At 34.3% G+C, this 13,724-nt stretch overlaps 1 protein-coding gene across 7 annotated transcripts in view; it reads right to left on the bottom strand.

The window, feature by feature from the left end:
• The window catches only part of PDS5B (PDS5 cohesin associated factor B), a 140,843-nt gene that overhangs the window by 23,536 nt on the left and 103,583 nt on the right, over positions 1-13,724 (bottom strand). For all 7 annotated transcript variants that reach the window (XM_046664643.1, XM_046664642.1, XM_046664646.1 and 4 more), the window contains 3 exons: positions 9,702-9,770; positions 7,848-7,984; positions 4,953-5,076 (listed from right to left, as the gene is read on the bottom strand). In XM_046664643.1, the coding sequence (XP_046520599.1) occupies positions 4,953-5,076; positions 7,848-7,984; positions 9,702-9,770 (330 nt within the window). The remainder of the gene's footprint in view (positions 1-4,952; positions 5,077-7,847; positions 7,985-9,701; positions 9,771-13,724) is intronic.

The following is a 13,724-nucleotide window of genomic DNA, read 5'->3' on the forward strand; positions in this document are numbered from 1 at the left end:
TTTACATATACTATTTCTTCCACCTAGAATGTTCATTTTGTTTTTCTTCAAAACCTAGGTCATAACATCTTGCCCTTCTTTAAATTCTTATTTTGCTTATCTTCTTTCATTTAATTTAAACTTCAGATTATAACACCAAATACCTACTTTTAAAAAAGTAGTCTAGCTTTCACAGAAATATTGCCTATTATCTACCCTCATATGCAACAAAAAGTTAAAAGTTAACTAACTCCTTCCTCAGTATTACTCCTATGGGAAAGAGGAATCTTCATCACTCAATTATTTATTAAGAAAATACCCAATTACAAACTGTATAAGCAAAAGTCAGCATACCACAAACATATTCACAAATGAATAGATCTTTCAGTAAAAAATTAATCTCCAAACATCTCTCCCCTCTACTTAGATACACTCCCAACCAAGACCATTGTTTCTGTCACTCTCTCACTGATCATTCAAGGATCCAACAATACAATGCAAATTAATTAAAAAGTCAATTTGAGAATCATGGCAAAACCAGTAGGATTCCAAAAGTCATTAAAGTGATGTTAGGGACGAATTGTCAAATCACATGCAAGGCAACTAACACAGCTGACAACAAAAGATGAGAAAATTGACAAGAATGATGACACAATAAGTACATCAAAAGAGAATCATCTGAATAAAGATTTAGAAGATGTGTTCCCAGGAACTGAGGAAGTCTTCAAATGTTTGCTTTGTTTTTGTTTTTTGCAAAGATGATTATCCTTTCAATTATGTTATAAAAGTTAATGTGATGTAAAGGATCGAGTAATATAATTTTTATTAAAAAAATACACTCAAAAAAGCAAACACTTGCCACTTTCATGGTTATGGTTATAGCCAATAACTCATTCACAGTAAGAAAAAAGAAAACACTAATGATACTACAAAATATTTTCCCCAAGATAAACTACCAATCAAAGCTTTTATTGACTAGTGACTATAAAATTAATTTTAGTCAGCATCTTAAGTAAATTCACTTTTAGTGGTCTTTTCTAGCACAAACTATCCTCAGAAGCACTTCCATTATTTCGTAAATAGTTGAGTTACTTTATGTATTGCATTGTATTATCAAGACTTATTTATATTTTCTGTTCTCCTAAGAGGTTATTTTCTTGAGGGCTGTAGCCATGACTTACTCATCATCGCATTTACAAAACCTAGAACCATGTACAGCACGTAGGAGCACACAGTAAATTTTTCATGAATTGCATGCAAATTCTAAATATCTAAGTGATTATTAAATAATGTTAAGACTCATATTATGGTCATGTGTCACTTATCAACTAGGATGCATTCTAGAAATGCACCGTCAGCGATCCATCATCATGTGAACATCATAGAGTATGTTTACACAAACCTAGATGGTATAGCCTATTACATACACACCTAGGCTATATGGTACTAATCTTATGGGACCACCATCATAGATGTAGTCCATTGTTGACAGAAACATTATGTAGCGCATGACTGTCTTGTCTTGACTTTCTGTTCCTCCAGATTTACTTCCTATTCAAATACATGACAAGAGCCTCTGAGATGCAATACTGCCTTTAGAGAACTCAACTCAAGTAAGAGAAATAAACCACCGGTACATAAATAACCAAAGCACAAGGCATGAATGTTTCAGAGGACTGCAGATAAAATCCACAGGGAATCAAAAGGAGACCAGCTATAAGAAATCAGAGCTGGTTCTGTGGAGAAGGTTGTATGTGAGCCTTGATTTACAGAAGGGTTGGATCAGGATGTGTAGAAATGGGGGGGTGAGAAGAAAATTAGAGGCAGCAAACTACAGGCACATAAAAGAAAAAAGTTGTTTGACTTCATTGAAATGAGGTTGGGTAAAGGGTAGTGTGATAAATAAGATGTTTAAATGTATACTTGGGTCCAAATATTAGAAGGGATGAATGGTAAATTGTAAAATATACACAATTTTTTCTTTTTCATGAGTGTAAGCCCCTAAATATTTTTGACCAGGGGAATAACATGAGCAAAACTATGACAAGGAAATTAACCAACCATAGAGAAACTCTCACAATAGTCTAGGTGAGAGCTAATGATGGTTACAGCAATAAGAATAGCATGAATTAAAAAAATATAATAGATATCATAGGACAGAATTATCTGCACTTTTACAACGAGGTGCAAGGACAAGCAAATAGTCAAATATAAATCATGCTTTTAGGTCTAAAAAATGTCATTCAGTTTTATTTAACACTTATTGAGGCTCTACATGTCAGGAAAGAATAGACTGAGAAAGACTATGAATTCAGTCTTACATTCACAGAACACAAAAGTTTGAAATTTTTGTTTAGAACTGGAAGTGGGACTAGAGACTTCAAAAAAAAGTTAATGTTGCTAGTACAGGAGTCACCTACATAGAAAATGAGATGGCCAAAAGAAAATGTCTAAGTGGAAAAGTTGGTCATAAACAGATCCTCATAGACCACACACAACTAAAGGAAAAGAGAAGAGCCAGAAGATGTAGTCAGAGAAGTACGACAAAAATCAGGAGACAGAAACCAAAGAGGAATTTAAAGAATAAAGGTACAATGAGCCATGTCAAATGATGCAGAAAGGACATGGACAGTAAAGGCTAAGACCGTTGAATTATGGGAATTTTAACAGAGCATTTTTGGAAGGCAAATGCCAAAGAATGAGTGGTGAGGAGTGAGAGGATAAAAGGGTAAGAGAGACAAAAATTAGATTACTCTTTCTCGAGGGTTAGAGGTTTAAAAGGAAGAGACAGGGGCTGGCCCCGTGGCCGAGTGGTTAAGTTCGCGCGCTCCGCTGCAGGTGGCCCAGTGTTTCGTTAGTTCGAATCCTGGGCGCGGACATGGCACTGCTCATCAAACCACGCTGAGGCAGCGTCCCACATGCCACAACTAGAAGAACCCACAACGAAGAATACACAACTATGTACCGGGGGGCTTTGGGGAGAAAAAGGAAAAAATAAAATCTTTAAAAAAAAAAAAGGAAGAGATAGGAATGTGGTTTCCATGAATAGCAGAATTAGGAAAAAGTTTTGTTTAGAAGAGGATAACCTTGGATGTTTGTAAGTTGTGAGAATATGCTAATAATTAACTTTTATCCATTAACATATGTTCCAGTCAACAGAATTCCAAAGCAATCTTAAAACTCAGGAGATCTGAACTTCTCACCTTAGAAATTTGGTGATTGAGATAGTAATACACAACAAATATTGTGGTACAAAAGAAAGTCTCTAGAAGTTAACGTGTGGATGCTTTCAAACACAGTGGACATTTAACTAATGGTTTGCACATACTTTTTACACAGAGTAAATTTCAAATAAAGCCCATCTCTTTTTACATATTTCCATACTTACTTTTTTTTTAATTTCCACTTCAATACTGTTAGCACCAACACCCTAAGAAATATCAGACCAAGAACCTGATAAATCAACACACTGCAAGTATTACCAGTTTAATACGGTTGTTCTCCTCTAAGAAATTTAATAAATAGTTTTTAAGCAATTTTCACTTTCTTGCAAAATAAGATTATCTCCAAAATTAAATGAGGAAAACCAAAAAGGAAATTACAGACTCCCCAAAATCTCATTTCTCAAATGGTTTAGTCTAATATCTGAATAACACCACCAAAACTAAAACAAACATAAACAGGATTTCTAATAAAGACTGAAGTACAAGAAATTGACAAAACGATTACAATTAAAAAACAGAGAATTATTTATGTCTAGGAGTTATACACAAGCAGCAACTTTTAAATAAGCAGTAGAAGGAATGGAGAATGAAGAGGAAAATTACAATAATCTCTGAAATAAACGCGAAATTCTTATACACAAGACTGCTTGGAAAAAACAGGAAAACTAAGCATAAAATAGCCAAATTATGAATGAAAAACTCATATCAGAATGTCGTATTTACCATTATGGAAATCTTTTCTTAAAAATTTTCTCAATGATGCTAAAAACTTCTAAAGAGATATAGTTTAAATATTATGTTACTCTAACATGAAATTTGTAAGACTGGAATATGAATCCGTTAGTATCACTGTAAATAATTTGAAAATTTAATTCACTGAGTAATAAGGAATGCTTCTGACCTGAAATTAATCTATACCATCAATTTCTGGGTTTTCTTCTTTCAAGAATTAAATATATTGAATACTCATTATTTACACATTACGAATTTGTGAATTTACCTACCCACTAAAATTTATTCGTAACCCCAAAATCAATACTTACAGTGCTTTGACAGTCATTTGCAAGTAAATGCACAGAGCAGCAAAACATTTGAGTCTTCTGACACATGTCCTAGCTGAGGTTGAACAAGGAAACACTCTGCGTTCTTGTTTCAGGTCTAATACTATAAACAGGGTCCTTCTGGCAGTCTATTTAGTGCCACCTTTTCCGCTTTTTGTGCTTTTTGTTGGTGATTTTGTTGTTTCACATAGCTCACTAGTGCTGAAGTGCTGTTTTGGTGTTCCTAAGAGCAAGGAGGCTGTGATGTGCCTTATCAAGAAAGTATGTGTGCTACATAAGCTCATCCGAGCATGAGTTAACAGAGCTCAATGTTAATGAAACAACTATAGATTAACTGAGATGTGCTAAAACAGAGCTATTATTAATCGACTGACAAAAGTGTGAGCAGAGGCTTGCAGGACCACCATCCTGTAATTCCCCTATGAGTAATGGTCCAGTATTTGCTATGTCAGTGCTTAGGGTGACTTTGTAGAACAGAACGACTGCAAATAACAAGAATCAATTGTACTATGTTAGCAACCAAAAATTCAAATGAGTTTTACAACTCTAAAATGTTTCTCATGCATAAATTTTTCAAAAGGTGACAGAAACATTCAAGATTTTTATCTCTATATCATGGTGGACATTCTTCTTCCTAAAAGTCAAAGAGACCATTAAGAGTCACGTCCAATCTAGTCATTTTCCTTACATTGATAGCTAATGCGCATAGCTGATACTGTTCTAATGTGATGATTTCATGGTAACAGGGTTCTTGGGCCAGCTTCACAATAGCACTCCCAGCAGCAAGTCTCAGACGTGACATATCTGGTTTACTGAAAAATAAGCAAGAAAGAACGTAAATTAGATTTCTAAATATCTGCACAAAAACATTTCTACTTTGTATATCTAATTTTGTAAAAATTCCTCTGGTCAAAAAAAAAGTGGAAAATAATTTAGTGATACTGAACACCAGATTATGTTTACTTAACTTTGGAAGATAGTGTCTAACACTACAGAATTCTTCTCCTGAATGTTAAGTCTATGGTAAAGTCACTTAATTATTCTCTCATCCTACACAAAATAGCTTTCACCCAAGCCTAGAACAAATCTATTTGTATGTTTAGTTGTTAGGACATAAGTCTTCCACCACAAATTTTTTTGTTGGGGGGGGGGGGGGCGCAGGAAGGAATGTGTTTACTTATAGATTAGGCATAAAAATGTCCTAACTTTCTAATCGATCAACTAAAACTACTGTGCTAGGTGCAAAAGTATAATGAAAGCAGATGCAGTGGATAAAACATTACTGTTTTTAACCAGAATTCAACTTTTCAAATACTACCAAGAGGCTCTTTTTTTTGTTTTGTTTTGGTGAGAAGGGTTGGCCCTGAGCTAACATCTATGGCCAATCTTCCTCTATTTTGTGTATGGGACACCAGCACAGCACAGCCCAATGAGCGGGGTGCAGGTCTGCACCCAGGATCCAAACCCTCAAACCCTGGGACGCTGAAGCAGAGAACACAGACTCAACCACTACACCACAGGGCTGGACCCAAGACACACCTTTTAAATTTAAGGAAAGAAAACTTCTGCTAAGTGGGACACACTCGAAAGATTAGTAAATTCTTGACTAGTAAATACATCTAAATAAGCCTTTCTAATACAGTCACATGAAGCAGCATGTCTTAACAAGAAATGTGCCGTCAGGTGATTTAGTCCTCGTGCGAACATCAGAGTATACTTACACAAACCTAGATGGTATAGCCTACTACACACTTAGGCTATATGGTACTAATCTTACGGGACCACCATCACATATGCTGTCCATCACTGACCAAAATGTCATTATGTAGCATGTGACTCTATAGTGACATATTAGATGAATTACAGGGATCTTAGACTAATGAAAGGAGGGAAAGTTGTAACTTCTTAATTAGACTCTCCTATGTAGTTCCAGAGTAAAAGATTATTATTCAATATTCATACAACAAATATGTGTCTATCATAGTTATACAGCACCTAGAGTTTAAAAGACACAGCCTTACTTTTCCAAAATCTAATCATCTAGTTGGCTACGGTCCCTGCTTTAAATTTTTAAGAATTATGTAAAAATACTGACTGAATGCATGCCAACATTAATAAGGTTCTGAAGTTACATGTCCCAGAGGTGCTTTTCAGTTATCAATAGCAATACTCCAAGTAGCTATCATGAGGTAAATCACTCAAGCACTGCTAAAAGAAAGTCTATTTTTCTCATTGGAGTTGATTTAGTATTAATAAAAATAAATAAATGCTTTACAAGTAAGTTTTTGAAGTCCAGGTTTCTATATAAAGCCTGGTTCAAAAATGCAGAACCAACGTAATTCGCACGCATGCGCAGAATTCAAGTATACATTTGATTTTGTTAAAGAATACCATGAATAAAAACAGATGAGATGAGATCTTTAAAATATGCACAAAAATAATGCAATTAATAAATTTTAGAGACAAAATGTATTAATACTAAGGAAAATTTTCTTCTCCAATTATGATGTAAATCCTAAACAGTGGCATATATAAATTATGAGAGTAGAGAGGTGATGAAACTAATTAGACTGAAAGAAGGTAGGCAGATGAGTTCTACACGTGGAATGGTTTACCAGGTTTTATTTTTATTTAATTTGTTTGAGAAGGATGTGCCACTGTTAACATTTGATGCAAAAAGTGTGGCATGAGCAAAACATCTAAGAACAGAAATGAAGATGGAAAGGTAGAAGGCTCCTGGTAGTCACCTTTTTCTATTTTGTTATAAAAGTCTTTAAGATAGATAGATTAAAGAGAGAAAGATACTCTCATATTTTTTATTACCAATAAGAGGCAATAAACGGCACTTGTGTTTTCATAGTGGACAAAATTTCAGCTAACCTTGACATAATAACCACTACACCATCAATACTTGTAATTACTATGTGCTAGGTTGTGTTTTAAATGCCTTAAATATACTAACTTAATTAATTATCATAATAGCTAAATGATATAGGTATAATCACTATCTCTCTTTCATAGATGAGGTATAATCATCATCTTTATTTTGTACAGAAAGGTTAAAGTAACTTGCTGTAGGTCACCTAGTTAGTAAGTGGTGGTGCCAGGATTTGAATCTGGGCTCCAGAGTCCATGTTTTCAATCACTATACTATCCTACATCTTTCAAATAAAACAAAGAAGTGGTTTAAATAATTTACATCAAGTACATTTTTAAATTTCCATATATTTATACTTCTGAAAACAGAGTCAGTAAATTGCCTTCTACCTAGTGTGTTCTTTTTCCTTAGACATTAACAAGAATGTAAAACATCAGTTATTGATTGGTACATTAACATTTTCACAACAGATATTCAAAAAAGTAAGTCTCTTTTGTTTAAAATACATACGATATATAGCAGTACCCTGCACCACACGTGAATGCCATTTTGAAATAACCACTGTACAAAACATATTACAATAAAAATACATGCATACCTACAAAGCAATACCAATTATTTTTTAAAAAGAAACACCACTCAACAATTACATCAGATGTTGAAATATTGTGCAATTCAAAGGATTTTGAAATAGTAATTACATACCTAATTTTCCCCTGTTCTGTCAAGTCTCCATCACTATGCAATATTGTTGTTAGCAATCTTAAGGTAGAAGTTCCTGATTTACTGTGATTATTTTTCATTCCAAGTAGCCATCGAACCATCATTTTAATAGCCTGAATCTATGTAAAAGACAAATTGACAAATAAAACACTGCTACATTTTAAAGAAAAATATTTTAAAGAAATTCTATAACATCCTTAAAAAAAATGAAGAAATATTTTTAATGGATCCTTTTTAAGGAAACAAAAAAAGAATTATTCTTTTCTGCAAAAATGATGATAATTTTGAATGTTTTAAATTAAAGATGTCTCCCCCCATAGGCAAGTGACGAATGATTTAAGTAAAGACAGGTTCCTTTTGCTTTTATTTTTTTCAATGTTTCCTCAACATACATTCTACCCTTGAGAACCCACAGTAACATCATGCTAAATTCTCTAATCAGAAAAGTTAAGTTCCTAACTGCTAATTATTCACTCTTGTGCCTACGAGAGACTATCTCACATCTGTACTACAGTTTATAACTATGAAGTACTTAAATACTTTAAAAGCTGTTACTGCCTTTAATGTGTGCAACAACTCTTTCCAAAGGGGTGTATATTATCTCTTTTTCACATATTATCTTAGCTCTTTACAGATCTAAGGCTCAAGACCTTACTGGGTCTTGAACAGTGGCATGTGGCAGACACTATTAAGAGTCCTTTCCTGGGCCATTTGGTAAGCATGAACTTAAGTGCAGGTGGCCTGCCTTCTAGTCCAGTGCCACTCAACTATATAAAACTGCTGCTTGAGACCAATGCTGAGAAAACAGGTTTATATTGGAACTCAAAAGTATCAAGCATCATTCAATGATGCTAAAAAGGAAGGGCTGCTCTACAGGTCTGCAGAAATAGAATCTGAAGCTGAAATAATGTGAAAAAGTAGTTCATAATATGAAATATAAACAAAAACACACACACATACACTGAAAGAACTCAGAAGAAATTACAACTAGAAAAACAATATTTAATATATTTGTTCCTAGCTGTCACACCTTGGGCAGTGACTAAGATGAGGACTAGGTTACAGATTAAATAGATGGTTTTAGGAAATCAATATTCTCCTTCACTAGTGATGAGCAATCTTCCTTTTTTTCTTTTTTCCTTTTTTTTTTGGTGAGGAAGACTGGCCCTGAGCTAACGTCTATTGCCAATCTTCCTCTTTTTGCTTGAGGAAGATTGTTACTGAGCTAACATCTGTGCCAATCTTCCTCTATTCCATATGGGATGTCGCCACAGCATGGCTTGACAAGCACTGCTAGGTCCATGCCCAGGATCTGAACCTGTGAACCCTGGGTTGCTGAACTGGAGCATGCCAACTTAGCCCCTATGCCACTGGGCCAACCCTGTGATGAGCAATCTTTTATGTGTAATTCCTAATTCAAGGAATTACAGGGTGAATTTTTTTTTAAAAATCAAAATAAAAAGTTTCATCAAATCCCAGGGAAAACATGAGTGTCTTAAAACCTGGATGACCATCTGTACTAAATAGCAGAATGTACATAGGAAAATCATCATTGTCTTTTGCCAGTAAAAGGTCAATATCTAAGAAGCAGCAACTTGGAGGCAGTTGTCAAATTCTTTTTTTCTCAAATTAGATTATGTGCAGCTACCGACAAGGCCTCGAGTTTCTCATTATTGCCTATACTCTCTCAGCACATGGGATAATGTTATACAATAAATATAAAAGCTTGAATGATTTTAATAGTCATAGCTTTATAACAGAAATAGGAATTTTAACACCTATAATAATAAATATATTAAATATATTAAAATCAACAGATCTATGCATATTACTCACTTTGACCATTGTCTCAGGAGAAACTTCTTCATCTGGAACCCAAAGCTTAGTTGTCTTTTTTCCTGGAAGCTAAACAAAAATTAAGGACTTTAAAACATGAATGTGAATTCTCATGTTTAATTAATACTTAGTGAACAAATGAAATTTTTATCTGCTGCAGTGACACTCACTATATATAACTAAAATACCTCATCTAACCCTATTATTCAAAAAGGTTGAAAGGCCTATCTTCACTAGCACCCACATACAGCACTTATACATCCATCACCAGTTGGTTCTTTCTAGGTGTGAGGTAGGACTGACTTTAACCTCTTACATATACTCCTTCCTTAGCCCCTTTGGAGACTAATAATTATTTAAGGCAGCTGGCAAGCACTAGGATAAATATCAATGGAGCCAAAAAGTGTAGTTCTTAAGCAAGGGAAAGGTATATACAAAAAGTCTTGAGAAGGGGAGAGGCCTGCCTGGTGGCACAGCGGTTAACCTCACATGTTCCACTTTGGAGGCCTGGGGTTCGCCGGTTTGGGTCCCAGGTGCAGACCTATGCACTGCTTATCAAGCCATGCTGTGGTGGTGTCCCACATATAAAGTAGAGGAAGATAGGCAAGGATGTTAGCTCAGGGCCAGTCTTGCTCAGCAAATAGAGGAGAATTGGTGGCAGATGTTAGCTCAGGGCTAATCTTTCTCCAAAAAAAAAAAAAAATCTTGAGAAGGGGAAAAATTAGGAAGGTTTGCACTTGAAGATGTTACAGAAAACATGCATTAATAGCTTTCTTCCTAAATCCCACCAAAATGGCAACACACACACATATACACATCCCAGTTAGCAAGGGTGGAAAATAAAAGGGGCCTAAAAGAAACAAGAACCATTGGAAAATTTTGAAAAACACAAAATACACAATGAAAAATTAATAGAGCTAGAGAGCTTACATCTCCATAAAAGCACAGAAGGAAACACCCTCCTAAAAACTTAGTTTTTTTCAACACAATCACAGAATAATCGCGAGATGATAAACTGCAGGTATCGAGAGATGTGAATTTGCGGTGGCAGCCAGAAAATTAAAGTAAGGTAACAAAAGAGCTGAACGCAATCCTGGAACACTGGAGATTCTATTTGTATCCCTAGCTGACATGACTGATTTCCAGGAGGACTAGGAAACAGAAATCAAACAGCCCCTCAAGTACACCTCTGGCAACGGACAGGTGCCCTCAATATCCAGAAGGCCAACTCCCCACACACATATAGCTGAAGATTTACACACAACTTACAATGCAATTTTTCAGTTGAGAAGCGCCTTCAAAATATGAAGCGAAAATAATGAAAAAGGAATCACATTAGAAACATTCAAATGAAATTTCTGAACTAAGAATATCAAAAAGATTCCGAAAGCTTCCATGGGGAATCTACCAACAAAGGAGCAAGAATCAGAACAACTTCAGATTTCTCAGCTGCAGGAGTAGAAGCCAAAAGACAATGTTTGACTCTTCTGTAGCCAAGTGACTTGAAGCACAGAATTCCAGTATTCAAGAATGAGGGGAAAAATATTTTCAGAAATCCAAGACAGAGGAGAGTTTCAAAATTACAAGCCATTTTGAAAGAATTATTCAAACATAATACTCCACTAAAAACTTTAATTCACAAGAAAAAAATCAGCATAAATTACAAATAAAAAAAAACAAAAAAGTTATCACAAATAAGACCAACAGACTGTCAGATGGGTTCAAAAACAGTAAAATAAAACCACACAGGGCCAGCCCAGTGGTGCAGTGGTTAAGTTCACACACTCCGCTTCGGCAGCCCAGGGTTCGCCAGTTCAGATCCCAGGTGCGGACATGGCACCACTTGGCAAAAAAGCCATGCTGTGGTAGGCGTCCCACATATAAAGTAGAGAAAGATGGGCACGGATGTCAGCTCAGAGTCAGTCTTCCTCAGCAAAAAGAAGAGGACTGGCAGCAGATGTTAGCTCAGGGCTAATCTTCCTCAAAAAAAAAAAAAAAAAGAAAGAAAGAAAAACCCCACACAGATACAGCAAAACCAATGATAGAGAAACTAAAATTAACAGGATGATAAAATATACCAGTCAAGATGAAAAGCATTACATGGGATATGGATTTAAATGGGATACTCATGTAAACAGAATAGCAATGTACTTTTTTTTTATATCTTCCACTACAACAAGATAAAAAATTCATGAACATTTGTACAACTAGCAGGCTAGTATCAAAATATACCAAAACAAAAATGATTTTAAAAAAAGGAAAGATCGAAAACTTTATCATCACAGCAAAAGACTCGAAAAACTTTCAAAAACTGATAGACGAAGTTGAGATGAAAAAAGGTAAAGAATAAGAAATACACATAGAAATATGAGGAAATATATAGACAAAATATTCAAGGATTAGAAAATAATCAAAACTGGCATTCTTCATAAATATGATTAAAAATAAAAAGAGTTTAGCAAGAAAGATGGACATAAGATGAAAACTACAAAATAATTCCCCAAATCAACCACAAACAAAAAATATAACTTTAAAAACCAAAGTACCTAACAAAGTTGTGCAAGAGAAGATGAGAAAGGAAAGATTATTCAATAAATTGTACTGGGAACTTGGTTATCCTAAAAAATTGTACTGGGAATAAAAAGAAATGGAATCCTTAAGTTATAGCATACAAAAAAGCAAACAAATAAATCAATTCCAGATAGATTAAACTTTTTGTGTGAAAAGAAAACCTTAAAACTTTTAGAAGAACATATGGGAGACTATTTTTATGACACGGGAGTAGGGAAAGATTTCTTAAATAAGATGTAAAAAGCATTAACTACAAAAAGAAAGGAATGATAAATTTAGCTACATTAAAATTAATAACTTTTCTTCAAAGGACACCATAAAGGGCGTAAAAATGCACACCATAAATGAGATTTTATGCATTTTATGAAGATATTAAAACATGTACCTGAAAAGTATTAATGTGTGTAAAGAATGTCTATGAGAAAAAGATAACCCAGAAAATAAAGGCAAAAGTCATCAAAAGGAATTTCAGAAAGGAGGCAACATGAATGGTGACTAGACATATAAACTTAAAGTAATCAGAGAAATGCCAGTTAAGAGTATAATAAGATACTATATCTATTAGATGGACAAAAATTAAGAAAACTGACAATAATGGGTGTTATACACTGCTGAAAGAAAAATAAGTTTTAACAACCATTTTGAAAAATAATTCAGCAATAAAACTAAAAGTTAAATATGCATATACACTGATTCATCAATTTCACTCATATGAATATAACCTGCAGAAATTCTTGCTCTGTGCATTAGGAGGTCTCTGTAAGAACATTCACAGGAACACTGTGCAAAAGAGGAAAGAAATGGAAATATTCCAAAAGTCCACTAGGAGAATAAATTATAAGGTATTTTACACAATGATATAATACAGAGTAATGAATGAATGAACAACAGCTAGATTTAATAACAAGGATTATTCCAAGAAACAAATGTGTATGATAAAAGCAAATCATCCAGAAATATATATGGTATAATATAACTCTTACAAACTTCAAGAAGAAGCAAAACTAAACAAGTGTGTTGCTTATAGAGAGATATACAGTAAAGTGCTGTTTTGTCTTAGTCAGGAATAAATAAACCCAAAATTCTTCACAGTGGTTACCTGAGGCAAGAAAGAAACAAGAAAAAGTTTGGAGAGTAATAACACCAGGAGCTAACAATTCACAGGTGTTCACTGTATTATAATAAAACAAGTTACACAAATGCCATATACATCTATACATTCCTTTGTATATATCAAATATAACATAGAATAAGACAAATTAATGGACTAAAAGAGGTAAAAGGGGGCTCTGTTTCTTACAAGAGCTGACTAGGTTGTCTTGAACCTATCTTCCCACTGGAACAAATGGAGAGGGTAGATAAAATATTTTTTTTAAATCCGCTTGAAGGAAACAGAGAGCTACCAAAGCAGTGAGAATTTGCAGGGCAATGTTTCAAAAGAAAGAGTAATCC

The sequence above is a fragment of the Equus quagga genome, chromosome 6, assembly GCF_021613505.1.
Source record: "Equus quagga isolate Etosha38 chromosome 6, UCLA_HA_Equagga_1.0, whole genome shotgun sequence".
Lineage (NCBI taxonomy): Eukaryota > Metazoa > Chordata > Mammalia > Perissodactyla > Equidae > Equus > Equus quagga.